Below are 17913 nucleotides of genomic sequence, written 5' to 3' on the forward strand. Positions count from 1 at the left end.
CCCAGCTTAGAGTTAGCCTGACCCAGCTTAGAGTTAGCCTGGCCCAGTTTATCTTTATTTCCTAGGACATTACAGCAAATGGAAGATCTTATGTCACCTTTACCACACGGTTATTATCACATCTACACAACAACCAAGTAAAAACGTACTATTTTCATAAAAAGTGTATCTTACTAAGGGGTGTGACGTCCACGCACATGAAGTACCCTCCCTCGGGTATGATAGGAGACATGCCAACGTCCTGTAGGATAGCAGCCATGCGGTCCCTCTTCCCCTGCAGCTCCACGGCCAGAGAGGAGAAGTAACACTCCGGCCGACCCATCAGCTCACAGTCCCTCAGCAGGCCCTGGGCCACAGCCTCCTGCAGAAACAGATCATAGTCTTGATATACATACATTACTCAAAGCCCTACGGGCCCTGGTCAACAGTAGTGTATTATATATGGAAATAGCACGTTCTTTGGGTTTCCATTCACAACAACAAGGCAAAATGCGTTGTTTTGACGAGGGTTTGGGTTTTACAACAGTATTTTAATTCCCACTCATTTGATTTCTTAACACTTCGACGGAATACATGTTGCTACAACGATGAGCAGGCCTTACCTGCAGCGGCGTTGGACAGGTGTACAAGGTGTTCTGCATTACAGTCTGAAGGTGCTTTATCAAGTGTTCTGGCCCTATAGACCAGCCAAGCTGCACAACAAAGACTACTGGTTAGAATATACACAACCGTTTCAACTCAACTTCACATGATCAAACACACGGACACACGGACACACGGACACACACACACACACACACACACACACACACACACACGTAATAAAACAAACGGGACACACACACGTAATACTCTAAAGGTCATAACAGAGGTTTCCCATGCTAAAATGAATCCCTACTCTCTAAAAGTCATGACAGAGGTTTCCCATGCTAAAATGAATCCCTACTCTCTAAAAGTCATGACAGAGGTTTCCCATGGTAAAAACAATCCCAGCCCTTACCTTCCAGCCCGTCACACTAAAGGTCTTCCCTGCACTGCTGATGGTGATCGTTCTGTCCCACATGCCAGGAAGAGTGGCTAGCAAAACAACAAAGAGGGGTGAGGAAACTGTAACCCAAGGTAGACAAACTATTAAACTGAACTAAACGGAATGAAACTAAACTACATTGAACTAAACACAAAACACAGCTGTTTCCTTATATGATGTGAGGAATTATGTTCACAGCCTAAAAAACGATTTAAGTACAGTACCTATTTTGATGTGTTGGTGTCCCTTGTAGATGAGCCATTCATACACCTCATCACTGATGCACAGAGTATCGTGTTTGATGCAGAGGTCGGAGATATTCTGAAGCTCACCCTTGGTGAATACCTGGAATATGGGACATGGATTAAACACAGAAACTCACAAGTCACTGTGATAGGGACAGGGTAGTGATGTATTTAAGTCTTTATTTATTTAACCAGGGTGAACCATTTAGGCCAGAATAACTTCTTCACGAGGGAGACCTCGCCAAGAGGGCATAGTTCAGATGGTGGAACAAATTGGAAAGTGTTTCTCGGGACATAATGGCTAGACAGTAATCACTCAATTGTACTAGGCCTACTTCATGAGAATTGCCGCAGAGGAAAGGGGGAWTCYGAGGTGCGYGGGGCTGCCATAGTCYACATCCACGTCTTCGGCGCCCGGGGAACAGTGGCTTAACTGCCTTGCTCAGGGCCCGGGGAACAGTGGCTTAACTGCCTTGCTCAGGGCCCGGGGAACAGTGGCTTAACTGCCTTGCTCAGGGCCCGGGGAACAGTGGCTTAACTGCCTTGCTCAGGGACAGAATGACAGATTTTTACCCTGTCAGCTCAGGGATTCGATCCAGCAACCTTTCAGTTACTGGCCCAACACTCTAACCACTAGGCTACCTGCCGCCTCTACACTCTAACCACTAGGCTACCTGCTGCCACACTTACCTTCCCAATGGGGTTGTTGGGAGTGTTAATAATGATGGCCTTGGTCTTTGAGGTGAATTTACTGGCTAGTTCCTCTGGATCCAGGACCCAGTCAGCACTGGAAACACTACTGGTCTCCTTATTGGATCTCTGAGATGTGTGTGAGGAAGACAAGAGAGAAGTCAAACACTGCATGTCATTCTGCAATATGTATGTTTCCCACAATTACTCAAAACCTCTGTCTATAATATTTTTGAATAGTAGTAGACTTACAAGTCGTAATGGTATCAAGACAGGTGTTGCCCCTGCCATTCGAACCATGGGTACATAGCAATCAAAGAAGGGTTCGATAATTATAACCTAGAGAGGAGAGGAAGAAGGAGAGGAGAGGAGAGGAGAGGAGAGGAGAGGAGAGGAGAGGAGAGGAGAGGAGAGGAGAGATTACAGATACAGGTGTAACTTTTATGAAACATGATCAAAATGTGAAAATGGTTCAAAAAGTGTAACATGTCCTAGCCTGGTCCCAAATCTGTTTGTTACGACCATAGGACCAACACAAACAGTTCTGGTACCAGGCTAAATATTAGTCAGTAGGTTAAAACAAAGAATAACCTCTCACCTCATCTCCCACTTCCACCAGTGCCTGCATGGTACTGAACAAGGATCCATAGCCACCTACTGTGACCAGTATCTCCTTGAAAGGATCAATCTGGTGTCCATACACTTTCCCATACACCTGAGAAAGAGCCTTTACCAGAGACGGGTGGCCCTGTAAGAGACCAAACAAAGTACTAGTGTCAGAGAAGCAATACAAGATCATGTACACTTACACATGACTGGAGGCAATCTAATACCAATGTTTTATTTAAGTAACAGAGCTTTCTGTGTACTGTACTGTAAAGTGACCACCACCCTGTTATACAGTARATGACCACCGTTGACCAGTTTAGCMCAGAATGATCTAGAACTTACACACAAGTGAATCTYTACAATTGCAGGCTGGCTGGCAGGCTGACAGGCTGACTCGCTGGCAGGTTGGCAGGCTGGTATGGTACATCATTAAACAGTCAATATGCCTGCCGGTGCCAATGACCATATGTTGGTGCACTAAATGTAGGCCTAACATATCACATTTCAATAGATAAGAGACTCTGTTATTAGACTTACAAAGCCTCTTGTGTACTGGTTGAGCTTGTCTACTGCAGCAGCGTTAGCCAGGCCCTCCTTGATGTAGGCTGGGGGAGGAATGTCGGGGTAGCCCTGGCCCAGGTTCACTATGGTGGGGTCTGCTGCCACCGAGGTGAAGGCCACCCTGACACCAACACAGACAGTTAGTTACTGTGCCTTTAATTCATGAAATGAAGGAATGTTTTTTTAAACACGTTACGACCCCCCCCCCAAAGTTCCTTTCAAGTTGTATTATTCGTATGTACGGGATACACATGGTATACACCATCCAATGAACCACTGACTTGCACACCGCAAAGCAAAGTGGTTGGCAGAGTTTGAGACTCATTCCCATCAGGTGCTACCCTGGTTTCGTAAGTGGGACCAAAGTACAGGTCGTGGTAACCCGGCAACGAACTTACCAAACATTCTTGTCCAGTCCCTCAATCCTTTTGGAGTTTGTATGCCTTGATGATGTCATAACACACTGAGACAAAGAAGTAGAGATGCCAGGATTAAGCAAGAACATCTACACACAACATATTAGGCTATAACAATGTTATAAACATGTCATAACACTCACCTGTGAGTAGGAGATGTTTCTGATACAGTTGATGTTAATCAAGCGGCATGCAGAGCTGAGGGTTCGACGTGTAATGTTCATATCTACAAAAACAGTGCAGATCAATACCATTTTTCATTTGACAGATCAACACTGCAATACAAAACTGATGATCCCAAAAGGTACAGCAGAGAAGAAAAGAAAAAAAGTGAACTATATTTCTGCCATAAACACAAGACAATCACTAYAACTGAATGATTGCACAGCATGGCAGCTGTGGTGCAACTTAGAAGTAGCCCAAAAKCCTGCAATCTGTAACKYATACATTTTCACCCGCAACATAGTTTTCAAACTAGTCCAATTCCCGGACATGGTAACTCTGATTAGCAGAGACCTGTCTCGATTATGCTCTTTCTTCTACTAACAAATAGGAAATGATTAAATTCAGAATTCGATGTCTTGCCATCACTGCTGGTAAAATGCTAGCTCGGAAAAGATTCTCCAAGCAGATGGACATTATTGTTGATATTAAACAGGCTGAGCAATAAACCTGATTTAAATSAAGATGAAAAAGCAGAGCTTGCTAAATGCCAATGTGAACTAGACGACATATATAACAATAAGACACAGGGTGCCTTCATCCATTCAAAGTCCAAATGAATTGAAAAAGGTGAAGAAAAAAACCCCATCTTATTTCTTTAATTTGGAGAAGAGTAGGCAGACTAGGAATAGTATTACATTAATTTATGATAATGAAACTATATCTGATGATCTTGAAGTGATTAATAAGAAAATACACTCTTTCTACAGTTCACTATATCAATCTCATATTTCAAAAAAGGCGACTTGGATTCCTTTTTTGATTCAGTTAATGACTCTGTTAAGCCTACAGATTAAAGGTTTAAGAAACTCAGTGATTCTGATATAGATATTACTGAGTTGGACCAAGCCATTAAACAAATGCCTATAGGTAAATCACCTGGACCGGATGGCCTGACTCCTGAATTCTATCGACATTTTTGGGTCTGATATTAGAGAGTTATTGCTTTCGGTCTACAAAGAGAGTATTGCTAATCCTATCTTACCTCCTTCTTTTGAGACAGGGACTAATAGTGCTTATACCCAAACCAAAGAAGGACTCTCTTTACCTGGACAACGTTGTTGACAACTGACTAAGTTACTAGCCCATGCCAATAGGCTGAAAAAAGGCCTTGATGATGCCTTTGACCCTCCAGTGAAACTCAATCAGCCTTCATTAAAGGACAGAGTTTCCATAACCATATACGATTGGTTTTAGATATTTTAGATTACAGTGAGTTAATGGAAGATGTTTGAATTCCTAATAAAATGTGATTTTCACCCTCCAAAATTACCTGTGAAATTGTCTAAGTTTCACAAGCAAATGTTTTCTTCTGGAAAATGATATTCAAGCACAATCCCCCCCCCCCCACAAAACATTGATTTGGAATAATTGAATTATTAAAATGAATAGGAAATCGATTTTCAAAGGCCTTTGGTTTGACAAGGGTATTCATTTTGTATGTGATTTGGTAGACAACACTGGGGAGTTTTTGCCGTTTGATGAGTTCATTGGTAAATTTCAGGTGAATATTACTCAGAGAGAATATATGAAGGTTTGCAAAGCAATTCCACTTCCTTGGACTTATTATGAACACTTTGTTATATTATGAGGTTGTTCCCTGTTTTCCAAGTTAACAAATTAATGACTTGAATCTTTTGGATAAAAAAATGCAACAATAAGTGGATACGATTGGCAGTTAATGAAGTCATTTTTGGTGATTATAATTCAATATATTGCTATGGAAGTGACCAACCCATGCTATGGTCAAAAGCAACTACCTTTAACCTTAATTGTCCAGTTATCCCAAACGTTAAAGAAACTCATTTTTAAATATTTTCTTCCTTCTACCCTGTTAATGATTTCTTGCACAAAAGACTCAATTTTGACAAAAATGCCTTGAGTTTTTTGTTCCTCTGATTCAGAATCTATAGAGCATTTATTTTCTTCATCCTGCCATTCTAGTAAACTATGGATTGAAATTCATGAACGGTTGTGTATAAAATCTCCAGAATTACCTATGTTAACCTTTGATGATGTTAAATGGCATTATGCCTATCCTTGTAATTCCGATCATAACTATTTTATTAACATTATTATTCTCTTGGCTAAATATTATATTCACAAATGTAAATGGGGTGAAAAAAAATCCTTATTTTGTAGTTTTTTTTCATTGAACTGTTACAATTTCATAAATCCCCCAAAACTTGTGAAACTTGTGAGAAAAAAAATATATATATATTAGAAGTCAAGTCACTGAATGTCTGTTAATGTCTCATTGCCTTATCACATATTAATGATGTCCTGAATTATTATTATTTTTTTGGGGGGGGGGCATCGCTTCCTGTTCTATTATTCCATTTGTTTTTCATTGTATTCACAGGAATGTCCCTGTATTGATGTGTAATATTGTTATCATTGTTGCAATACATTTTTTTTACATTTTTTTTTTACTCTGATTAGCAGCTCCTCTCTGTCTGTCACAATATTGTGTGCAGCTGGCACTGCATGTGCTCTGCTCATGGCAGCTCCGAGTTTATGAGTATCCATAGCAACGGCTCTGCTTGGACTACTCTGCTCAATGAAGAGGCAGACTGTAGTTAGCTACTGTTCGTCCCTCTAAACTACGACAGAACTCAAGGAACATTAGGCTATTATTTTCTGTAAAATAATCTCTCCTGATTTATATTTGGCAAGGTTAAAGCACTTCTGACACCATGTTATGATCTTAGTCATATGACTGTACTGTGCAGTGCAGTAGAGCACATGGAAACGGCTCAGCTTCAAAATATTAGTGATCAATTTAGTGATACCCAAACCATGCCGGTACCCTAGTTATTGATCATGTTTAAAAAAGGCCTRACCCGGACCTAAAGCAATGTATAARGTCGGGGCCKGTCGGGCTCTGGTTGCAGAGCTCCAAACCCAATACAATGGGACTTTGAATGGAAGGATTCTGGGCGTCAGAGGAGATCTCTTCTCCTCAAGCCCAGGTACTGGTTCAGATCTACTCAGGGTTTTCTAAAGCTAACCAGCTTCAGTTATAGACTAGCGTTACTAAAAGCACCTAGGATGAAGCCTGAGCTGGAATGGGAAGATAACTGAAGATGGCTTGCTTTAGAAACCCCTGAGTAGATCTGAACTAAACGTCCCTACCCTAAACCCTATCCGGGATTCTTGGAAGGTGCATACCCTAACCTTTAACCCCTTCCCATTTAAAATGTCAACTTCAATGGGATAGGGACGTTCCAAGTATTCCGGATAGCACGGATCATAAAATATGCACCTGAAATGTCTAGTTCACTTACTTGCAAATAGAGAGAGGAGACGCGTTTAGCAAAACCAGCTCGTGTTTTGCGTCGTTAGATTCTACACGTCAAAATATCCCCACCCCCAACTCTGACCAATCGAATCAGTGAATAGGTCGTAGTTATAAACTAAACACGATTAATGATTGACACTTTCGTGATTCAGAGAGTCTGATAGACATGTTTAACATTTCAAACGTTTTTAAAATTATAAAACGTAATAGTTTTAAATCGCAAAGTATTAAATTACGAAACGTACAACATTAATAAGAAACCCATATGTATTAGGAAGCSAAAGGTATTAAAATATACGCAGCAAATAGCAGTAACGTTAGCAGTTAGCAAATAGCAGTAATATTTCATGAATTTTGTCATGAAACTTCACTGCACGTCATTGAAATTATTTCTGAACAAAAGCGAGCAAAGCAAAATAGAATKACACATGTACTTGAAACTGACTTTAGGACATTGCAAGCATACTTACAATTGAAGAATAGACCAACGATATTTAATTAGAGGAAAAGGTGGATTCCAAGGGAAAATGAGCGTGTCTACTTCTCTTCAGCTCCAGCCACATTAAAGGTACATGCAGCAAATTGTGTTTCAGACCAATACAGACCTGCCACTCGGTTAGATATAAAGGGATAGGACTAAAGAAATGTAACTTGTACTGTATAGGGGTTCCCAAAGTGGGGTCTTTCTGACGATAAAAAATGTTTTACTATTCTTTTTTTTATATTGCTAGCAACAACAGCCTAAACGAATTTTGGACAATAATTCCGTGGAAAAAGTTTAGTGTTCAATACAATACAATGTATTATTGTTCATCCACAATGTATGTTCTTAACTTTTAGATGCACAACATGGGCCTGGGTGGCTCACAGGGATATTGGTATCCACAGTAATCCATCAATGATACATTTTTTCAACTCAATCCCCCCCAAATGTTATTTTGAACATAAATGCACTGTAATTTAAGCTTTAAAATTGCAAATGGCACACTGCCCCTTTGCAAAATGTGTAGAATTGCAAGYATTTTGCTTTAAAACTTCAATATCTTCTCTCTGCCCCATGGCAAAATGTGTAAATTTGCACGAAATTAGCTTTAAACCTGTACATTTTTTCTCTCTGATATGCCAAGAGTGGAGCCTATAAAATGTTATTTTCCAGGGCCCAAGGTCTGATTAGTCTGGCCATGCACTGCAGAAGTCCTAGTAAAAATGTTTGTTGAGTATTGTTTTCACACTCTGAAGGAGTTGTGTTCTGATATTATGAGGGATCCCTGATGAATTTGCTATAATAATAATTTTWAAAAAGGGTCTACGATGCAAACCATTTTGGGAACCCCTGTTCTAATTCATTAGGCACCTATAAATGATATTCCTCAAAAATCTGTGTTATCTATTTAAAGGCATGGTTACTGYCATATACTAGAGCTAGTGATGTAACCATAGAATTACACATACAGTTGAAGTCGGAAGTTTACATACACCTTAGCCAAATACATTTAAACTTAGTTTTTCACAATTCCTGACATTTAATCCAAGTAAAAATTAATTTTCTTAGGTCAGTTAGGATCACCACTTTATTTTAWGAATGTGAAATGTCAGAATAATAARAGAGAGAATGATTTATTTCAGCTTTTATTTCTTTCATCACATTCCCAGTGGGTTAGAAGATTACATACACTCAATTAGTATTTGGTAGCATTGCCTTTAAATTGTTTAACTTGGGTCAAATACGTTTCGGGTAGCCTTCCACAAACTTACCACAATAAGTTGGGTTGAATTTGACCCAGTTCTCACTGAAGAGCTGGTGTGCTGAGTCAGGTTGTAGGCCTCCTTGCTCGCACCGCTTTCAGTTCTGCCCAAAATTCTATGGGATGAGGTCAGGGCTTTGAGATGGCCACTCCAATACCTGACTTTGATTGTCCTTAAGCCATTTCCACAACTTTGGAGTAATGCTTGGGGGTAGTGTCCATTTGTGAAGACCCATTTGCGAACAAGCTTTAACTAATGATGATGTTTGAGATGTTGACGTAAATATATCCACATCATTTTCCTGCCTCATGATGCCATCTATTTGTGTGAAGTGCACCAGTCCCTCCTGCAGCAAAGCACACCCACAACATGATGCTGCCACCCGCGTGCTTCACATTTGGGATGGTGTTCTTCGGCTTGCAAGCCTCCACCTTTTTCCTCCAAACATAACAATGGGCGGATAATGGCCAAACAGTTCTATTTTTGTTTCATCAGACCAGGCAACATTTCTCCAAAAAGTACGATCTTTGTCCCCATGTGCAGTTGCAAACCGTAGTCTGGCTTTTTTGTGGCCGTTTTGGAGCAGTGGCTTCCTTGCTGAGCGGCCTTTCAGGTTATGTCGATATAGGACTTGTTTTACTGTGGATATAGATACTTTTGTACCTGTTTCCTCCAGCATCTTCACAYGGTCCTTTGCTGTTGTTCTGGGATTGATTTGCACTTTTCGCACCAAAGCACGTTCATCTCTAGGAGACAGAACGCCTCTCCTTCCTGAGTGTTATGACGGCTGCGTGGTCCCATGGTGTTTATACTTGCGTACTATTGTTTGTACAGATGAATGTGGTACCTTCATGCATTTGGAAATTGTTCCCAAGGATGAACCAGACTTGTGGAGGTCTACAATTTTTTTTCTGAGGTCTTGCCTGATTTCTTTTTATTTCCCCATGATGTCAAGCAGAAGCACTGAGTTTGAAGGTAGGCCTTGAAATACATCCACAGGTACACCTCCAATTGACTCAAAATATGTCAATTAGCCTATCAGAAGCTTCTAAAGCCATGACATAATTTTCTGGAATTTTCCAAGCTGTTTAAAGGCACAGTCAARTTAGTGTATGTAAACTTCTGACCCACTGGAATTGTAATACAGGGAATTATAAGTGAAATAATCTGTCTGTAAAKAATTGTTGGAYAAATGACTTGTGTCATGCACAAAGTAGATGTCCTAACCGACTTACCAAAACTATAGTTTGTTAACAAGAAATGTATGGAGTGGTTGAAAAATTAGTTTTAATGACTCCAACCTAAGTGTATGTAAACTTCCGACTTCAACTGCATGATTGAATTGAATAGGATCTATGTGCATGTAATGCTATATAAATCCTTTCATCAGTGATAAACACTGCTTAAATAACAGTCAATGGCAACACTCAATAAATACACATGTAGCAATGCATAGGCTAATAATAGCAATACAAAAGACTGTATTAACATATGTGTTAGTTARAAGCTAATAATAACAAATCAAACTCCCAGACCTAACAAATAGGCCCAAAAGCCAATGTATAATTGATCAGAAAATGTGGTCAGAGGGTGTGATGCAATTTCGGTGCCTCCATAGGCATCCAGAGGCCAAATMAAGCTCCACCGACTGATCATCCCAAATGTTATAARAATGCGGAGGGCACCGTATAGCTCCGCATTGACATGATTGGTTGACAGTAGATGGGTGGCTGGAGGTCCTGTATAAACACAAACTCACTTCCTTGACAACTACCTTCATAACAACTCTGCTCAACAGGRCTGTGTTGCTCCGCAAAGCGCAAAAAGTATCACTGTAAATGCTGCAGGGCCAATGCAGACATCGGTTTTGACCATTAATCCTGCAAAGGTCAGACATTGCACACACTAATATGCATTATTGCCAATATTTAAAGTCTCTGCATATGGTCATCCGTAATCTGAAGTGGCTGTACAGCATTTACTGCATGCAGCCTCAGCCGATCNCGTTCATGCTTCTTGCTCTTAGCAGAGCAGAGCTATTGTGAAGGAAATTGTCAAGAAATTGAGTTTGTAAATACAGAACATACCGCCCCCACCTACTTTAAACCATTCATGTCAATGCGGAGTTATATGGAGCCCCATTGTTAAACAATTTGAGGGGCGCATGGCGATGCGGTACGGAGCTTGATTTATAGATAGATTATATATAATGGACAATCGAGCTAGGGGGTACAAATATCACATTACACAAAGACCTTAAGGGACATACATACACTTACAATTCTAACAGCTTTTTTGTTAGTAGAGTATTTAATAGTCTTAAAATACAGTTCAATTTCTTTTTGTAGGGTAAGAACATTTGTTCTTTTGTTAGTAAATTTACATTTGTGAATATGAAATTTGGCCAAAAGAATAATGAAATTAATTACATAAAATGTTTCAGCTTATTTTTATCGTATGTAAAGAATCCAAGCAGTACATCTCTCCACAATAGTGTAAAATCTTCATAAATGTGTTCAATTATAAATCTACTGATGTCTTGCCACAGTTTTCTTACATGAATACAATGCCAAAAAAAGATGCAACACTGTTTCTGGGTGGTCATTACAAAAGGAGCAATTTGAATTTATGTTTTCCTTAAACTTCTTCATATAGTCGTTGGCAGGGTAATATTTATGAATACTTTTAAAGGAAACCTCCTTAATTTTGTTAACCAGTAGGTATGTGTGTGGCAACATCCAAACTTTTCCCCAAAAGATATTATCAATAAATCCATTCCAACAAGGCATGATATAAGGTATAGTTACAACATCCTGCTGAAACAAGGTTCGTATCGCTCTGTTGTTGAATGGGCCAAAAGATAAACAAATCTTTCCTACTGATGAGACTTGGGATGTTAGCTAAAATATGCTGCATGGTCAATCTGACGTCAGTGATACGGCATCTGCAGAAGTCAAGGCATTCATACCTATTGGGCTTCGCGGAGCAGTACAGAGCTGTTGAGCAGAGATGTTGTGAAGGACGTTGTCAAGGAAGTGAGTTTGTGTTTATACCGGACCTCCCGCCCCCATCTACCGTCCATCAGTTATGTCAACAGGAGCTACACGGAGTTCTCTGCATTGTTATAACATTTGGGAGGCGCACTGCGATGCGGTACAGAGCTAAATWTGGCCTCTGCATCCCTCCGGAGGCTCCGCAATTGTGTCACACCCTCCATATGGAGCCTTCGWCCACATTGACAGATCAAGCATAAATTGGCTTTTAATAAGTCTTTAACCTAACTCCTAACCCTAAATTTAACCCTACCCCTGACCCSCAGCCTAGCAAATGTTAGCCACCTAGCTAGTGTTAGCCACAACAAATTGGAATTCGTAACAATATCATATGTTTTGCAAATTCGTAACATTGTACGAATTGCAATTCGTAACATATCATACGCAATGGATGATTAACTTCCACAAATGAATACATACCATACGAAACATAACATCAGAGTGTGTCGGATGTACTATATTATGTCTACCCCTGTGTCCAGGCTGTCATCTAGGTCGAGGTGGCTGGCCTTTGAAAAAGACTAGGGGTATGCCAACCTGACCATACTCTTATTCGTAAATGACCGTTTATAGTCGGATCTGATGATACTCGTGATCGGGGSAAGGGYAAAAAACGGAAGTGTTTTAATATTCCTAAATAGATATTGTCAAAATACTCCCTACAAYTTTATAGACCKKAAAAAAKCTGCAGATTATGAGCAGTGTGCSGAGTGTGTCTGTATCTCCTCAATTTGCAGCGGGCAGTTTGCTGTCACTTAGTCAATAATACTCATCGGCAGTTCATATTTTTTTCTCCTTACTCTCTTCCCGCTTGTTAGATATTATCAAATATGTTCTCATTGTTCTYTCTGTGATGTTATTAGCTAACTAACAGTGATTCACACGAAGTTTCGTATTGTTCTTCAAAGAAAATACCAATAGAAGTAGCTACGGTTTTTATCAATGTTTTMTTGGTTACTATTTAGCTAGTCAAAGGTATTGTTTAGGTAACATCATTAGCTAGCTAGCTACACTTAAGCTAACTAGCTAACGTTAGCTAGCTGTCATGTAACGTTAGATGAGGGCCATATTAAGACAGTTACTGTAGCTAGCTTCTAAACATATTTTGATAATACAACTGGTATTACTGGTAAAATGCTAATAATACAATTATTGATTAGTAAAGACACAAAAGTACAGTACATCGGCTCTCACTTTTTCATGAAAATCAAACAAGTAGTCTAACTTTACAGGCAGCCTCCCCTGCCCTACACRTGCTTCAGAGTTTAAACTCAAAACTGGTTTTCAAACTCATTGTTGTAACCAATTGACTCATATTAGTTGTATTTGCACAAAACCCTGGTAGAGCATAGGGGAAGTTAGGCCTTGTGGTGTTCATGTTTCCTTATTTTTTGGGGGGCTTTAAACCAGCCTAATTTCTCACTTCAAACATTTTTTTTGTTGCTTTTAATACACTGTTATTATTCCTTCCTTTATGTATAAGTCTTTCCATGTAGGCAGATGAGATGCTCTCAGAAGGTGAGCTGAAGGACTTTGCCCAGGGCCAGTCRCTGTACCGTGTTCTCCAGCCCTGGTGGGACGTCTTCAGTCACTACCTCTCCATCATGATGTTCTCAATCGGAACCCTCGGAGGAACCCTGCAGGCAAGGAATTTTAACAGAAAATGTTTCATTTGTYTTTTATTGCGATTTTTTTTCACCAAGCTCTTGTTATTTTCAATGTAATTCCATCTGTCTCCCAGTGTATAAGGCTTTAGTTCCAGGTTATTATGACGTTTCTGATGCTTCCTTATGTTTAAATTCCCTTGCCTGCAGGTCACCCTCCGCAAGATCGTCTGCGTCCCCTGTCAGATGACATCAGAAGACTTCTGTGTGGTTTTTAACCATAGAGGCACCACATTAAGGAATGCCACAACTGAAGCCAGCTTCCCTCTCCTCCCCAAGGGCCTTTACAAGCTAGATCTTCAGCAGTATGCTTACGTTGACGCCGTGTGCTACGAAAAACAACTCCACTGGTTCGCCAAGTTCTTCCCCTACGTCGTGATGCTAGAGACTCTGGCTCTTGTGATTATAAGCAACTTGTGGTTCAAGTACCCTAGCACCAGCTCCAGACTCATGCACTTTGTCTCCATTCTACACAAATGCTGTGATTCTCCCTGGACCACACGGGCCTTGTCAGAGACAGTGGCAGAGCAGGGTGGGGCCCAGCCCTCAATGAGCATGTGTTGTCCTGCTCCACAGGCCTCTTCAACATCAGACTATAGCAGCAGAAGGCCGATGGGGACAGAGTTCCTTAGTGTTTTAGACAAAAAGGAAGGTGAGCAGGCCAAAGCTATCTTTGAGAAGGTGAAGAAATTGAAAGTACACGTGGAGGACAAAGACATAATTTATCACTTGTATATGAGGCAGATAGTCACCAAGATTGTGTTTCTGCTGTTCACCTTGGCCTATATCCCTTACGCAGCCTCACATATTCTGTTTGACGTTGACTGTGTGGTAGATTCCCAAGCGCTGATGCCGTTTCAGCCCTTTCACTGTGTTCACTCACTGGCCACCATTTTCTGGCTCCTCTCCTTGGTTTACACAGTACTGATGGTCATTTACAGCTTGACTTGCTTCTACAGCTTCTGGTGGATGCTGAGAAACTCTCTCAGGGAGTACTCCTTTGACTCAGTGAGGGAGGAGAGCAGCTTRAGCGACATCCCCGATGTCAAGAATGACTTTGCCTTCATCCTCCACCTCTTGGACCAGTATAACCCTCTGTTCTCTAAACGCTTTGCWGTCTTCCTCTCAGAGGTCAGTGAGAAGAAACTGAGGCAGCTCAACCTGAACTACATGTGGCCTTTGGAGAAGCTGACCCAGAAGGTGATGCGTAACGCTCAGGACCAGATAGAGCTCCATCTCATGCTCCTCAGCGGCATCCCAGAGGCCGTGTTCGATATCAGGGAGCTGGAGGTGCTCAAGCTGCAGCTGATACCGGATCCTAGGCTCACACAGAAGCTTACGCAGCTTGGAAACATGCGAGAGATCTGGCTGGATCATTCTCCTGCCACCGTAGACCTCATGGCTCTGGGGTTTCTCTCTGAGAACCTGAGGATCCTGAGGATGAAGTTCACAGAGGTGGAACAGGCTCCCTGGTGGGTTTTCAGTTTGCGTAACCTGACTGAGCTCTATCTGTATGGAAATATGTTCAATCAGGACAACACGACGTTCGTCAACAGCCTACCCAAGCTCAAGAATCTGAAGGTGTTATTCATCAAGTGCACCATCACCGCGATGCCGAAAGTGATTACCAACTCAATACCCTCGATACAGAAGCTGTCCGTCGACAACGAAGGCACCCAACTCTCTGTCCTGCAGAGTCTGAAAATGATGTCACAGCTCACCTGCTTGGAGCTACTGAACTGTGATCTCCAGCGGATACCGAGTCATATCTTCAGCCTGAAGAACCTGCAAGAAATAGACCTCAAAGGGAACAACCTCAAAACCATTGAGGAGATCATCAGTTTCCAGCACCTTCCCAAGCTCTCTATCCTGAAGCTGAAGTACAACAGTATCATTTACATCCCAGTCCACGTTGGAGTGCTGGGCAACCTGGAGCAGCTTCACCTGGCTCATAACCTCATCAGCTGCATGCCAGCACAGCTGTTCCTGTGCAGCAGACTCTATCTGCTAGACCTCAGTCACAACAAGCTGTCTGCCATTCCCATTGAAATACAGGAACTGAAGAGACTGCAGCTCCTCAATGTGTCTAACAATAATGTATGTATATTATATATGATTATGATTACACATTTAATGTGTTCATTCATTAATCAAGTTTTTYGGAACTTTCTTTTTATACAGACACGTGGACATCATTGTAGTTGTGTAGGCTYTTTGATTGTGTTAACTTAACCCACAATCCTAAAAGATTTATAAAGCAAGTGTAAAAACTGAGTGTTAAATCATTGTATTGAGAGAATGGTAATATATAGGTACCTTTTTTTTGAGAGAGAGAGACATCAGAACGACAGGCTGAATTGCAACTTTATAATCAGAATCTATTTGTTTTATCTCTTATACCTCAGATTGACCATCTCCCAGAAGGCATGTTCCAGTGTAAGACCCTCCAGTCCCTACTGCTAGGTCACAACAACCTGTCAGTGGTCCCCCACCAGGTAAGTGAGCAGAGTTGGGGTCAATTCTATTTCAATTCAGGAAGTCAACTGAAATTCAAATTTTCCTCAATGGTTTTCTGTAGGACAGATGTAGGCCCAATACATGGTTGGACAGTAGGRGGCAGGGACTGTGAATAATTATGTATGCATTAATTAGTATCATTCCATAGTTTTCCGTATTGCATGTGTGATAAGTGTTTTGTTTGTTGTGTATTTGTATGCTGATTTCACAAAATGAATTTCCATGTACATGGACAATAAAGGACATCGTATCGTATTGTATTGTTCCTGAATTGAATAGCCTTAGTGCAAGTCTGTTTGTGCTATCATGTCAAKACCTTGTCACTCATTCCAGTGAAAAGGAGTTGACTTAATAACACAAACAATTCTGGGAAAGGCTTCTGAAGTGAAATGGAATTGACCTCAACCGTGCAGGTGAGTGAGCTGACCAACCTGGTGGTGTTGGACCTGAGGGGGAACCAGCTGGAGAGCCTTCCTGCCGAGCTGGAGGAGTGCCACAGCCTGATGCCTAGTGGACTGCTGGTAGAGGAGGGGCTGCTCAACTCTCTGTCCCCCACTGCCAAGGAGGGCTTCCAGAGGCCTGATAAGGAGTACCTTGGGAAAATGGAGGCTGAAGGAGTGGGGAATGCTCTCATCTGTAACCCCATTATCTGTAATACAGCAGGGCATGGAGATACGGCCTGCAGCGTGATATACTCCATGTGAMGGGGCTACCCCAAATGAACATCCAACTCAGTGGCTTTAAACCTGGGGTATTAGTAGGCCTACGTGGTTTACCTGGCCTAGCCACAGGGGATACTTATTTAACATTTATTTTATCTGGGAGTCATACTGAGACTAAGGTCTCTTTTACAGATGAGCCCTGAATTACAAAAATTACAGAAAATACACATATTAAAATACAAAGTGCAATCAGAAAGAAAAACTGTCAAAAAACAAACACATRCATRAGTAGTAAGGTCCTCAATCAGATTTCTGAATTACCTTAGAAGCACCAAAACATCACATTTCAGAACATTTTGAAGATTGTTCAACAAATAAGGTGCAAGAAAACTGAAAGCTGATTTAACTAACTCAGTAGAAACCAAAGGAATTTCCAGAGTTAATCATCCCTGAGACCGGGGGTGGTAGCTCATAAGTCTAAAGGTTAGTAATGATGTTAGGTACAGTGATTGTTTTTGTAAAAGGGCTTTATAAACGAAAACATAGCAATGTATCAATCTTCTTGACATCAAAGCGGGCCAACCAACTTCCTGGTAGAGAATGCAGTGATMAGTACGAAAACTGTCTATWCGTTTGAAGGCTCATAAGAGCAAAGGACTAATCGCCTAGGTTAAGTACTAGTAAACGGGAAAATATACTTTTATAATAGTAATGTAATATGACTATTCCAAATGAACACTCCATGTTCCAATCCACTCTGTTACTGCCAAGTACAATATACAGTCATTGTTTACAGTGGACCACTGACGAGTTCTGTTTGATAAAAAAAATACTTACATTTTATACTGAGCTCCTGTTGGGCATTTCATAACACGACCATTTGTTTTTATAATGATGATTGCCGTGGTTTAGCCTGTGTGGTCAGACTAGTCACATAACTGTGGTCACTTAGTGTTACTCGTGCCACATACAAATAAAAGTGTGATTTTGTGAACTTAACCGTGACACTGTTTTTGAAAGACTGGGCAAGTCTTATCAGCCCATATCCACAATAATCTTTTTTTTTTTAACTAGGCAAGTCAGTTAAGAACAAATTCTTATGTACAACGACAGTCTTCCAAAAGGCAAAAGGCCTGCGGGGACGGGGGCTGGGATTAAAAATATAAATATATATAAATATAGGACAAAACACACATCACA

General features: G+C 40.9%; 2 protein-coding genes across 4 annotated transcripts in view; one reads left to right on the plus strand and one right to left on the minus strand.

Annotated features, from left to right (window-relative positions):
* LOC112071986 (kynurenine--oxoglutarate transaminase 3) overlaps positions 1-7637 on the minus strand; it is a 10169-nt gene extending 2532 nt beyond the window's left edge. For 2 of the 3 annotated variants that reach the window (XR_011476027.1, XM_024139392.2), the window contains exons 1-11: positions 7542-7637; positions 3692-3774; positions 3531-3595; positions 3109-3253; positions 2561-2710; positions 2215-2301; positions 1963-2091; positions 1252-1372; positions 1001-1077; positions 603-692; positions 175-361 (exon numbers count right to left, since the gene is read on the minus strand). Coding sequence is in view for 2 of the 3 variants with exons in the window: in XM_024139392.2 (XP_023995160.1) it covers positions 175-361; positions 603-692; positions 1001-1077; positions 1252-1372; positions 1963-2091; positions 2215-2301; positions 2561-2710; positions 3109-3253; positions 3531-3595; positions 3692-3772 (1132 nt within the window). In the remaining variant the exon portion in view is untranslated. Of the gene's footprint in view, positions 1-174; positions 362-602; positions 693-1000; positions 1078-1251; positions 1373-1962; positions 2092-2214; positions 2302-2560; positions 2711-3108; positions 3254-3530; positions 3596-3691; positions 3775-7057; positions 7133-7541 lie in introns of those variants that run through there. The other variant, XM_024139393.2, reaches the window with a different exon arrangement.
* A 5737-nt stretch (positions 7638-13374) lies between these two features.
* LOC112071987 (volume-regulated anion channel subunit LRRC8B-like) lies at positions 13375-17712 on the plus strand. Its single transcript, XM_024139395.1, has 4 exons — positions 13375-13513; positions 13685-15631; positions 15940-16029; positions 16465-17712. Exons 1-4 carry the CDS (start codon positions 13376-13378, stop codon positions 16753-16755), a joined length of 2466 nt encoding a protein of 821 aa, XP_023995163.1. The 5' UTR covers position 13375; the 3' UTR covers positions 16756-17712.
* The last annotated feature ends 201 nt before the right edge of the window (positions 17713-17913 follow it).

This window comes from Salvelinus sp. IW2-2015, unplaced genomic scaffold (genome assembly GCF_002910315.2).
Source record: "Salvelinus sp. IW2-2015 unplaced genomic scaffold, ASM291031v2 Un_scaffold1793, whole genome shotgun sequence".
Taxonomy (NCBI): Eukaryota; Metazoa; Chordata; class Actinopteri; order Salmoniformes; family Salmonidae; genus Salvelinus; species Salvelinus sp. IW2-2015.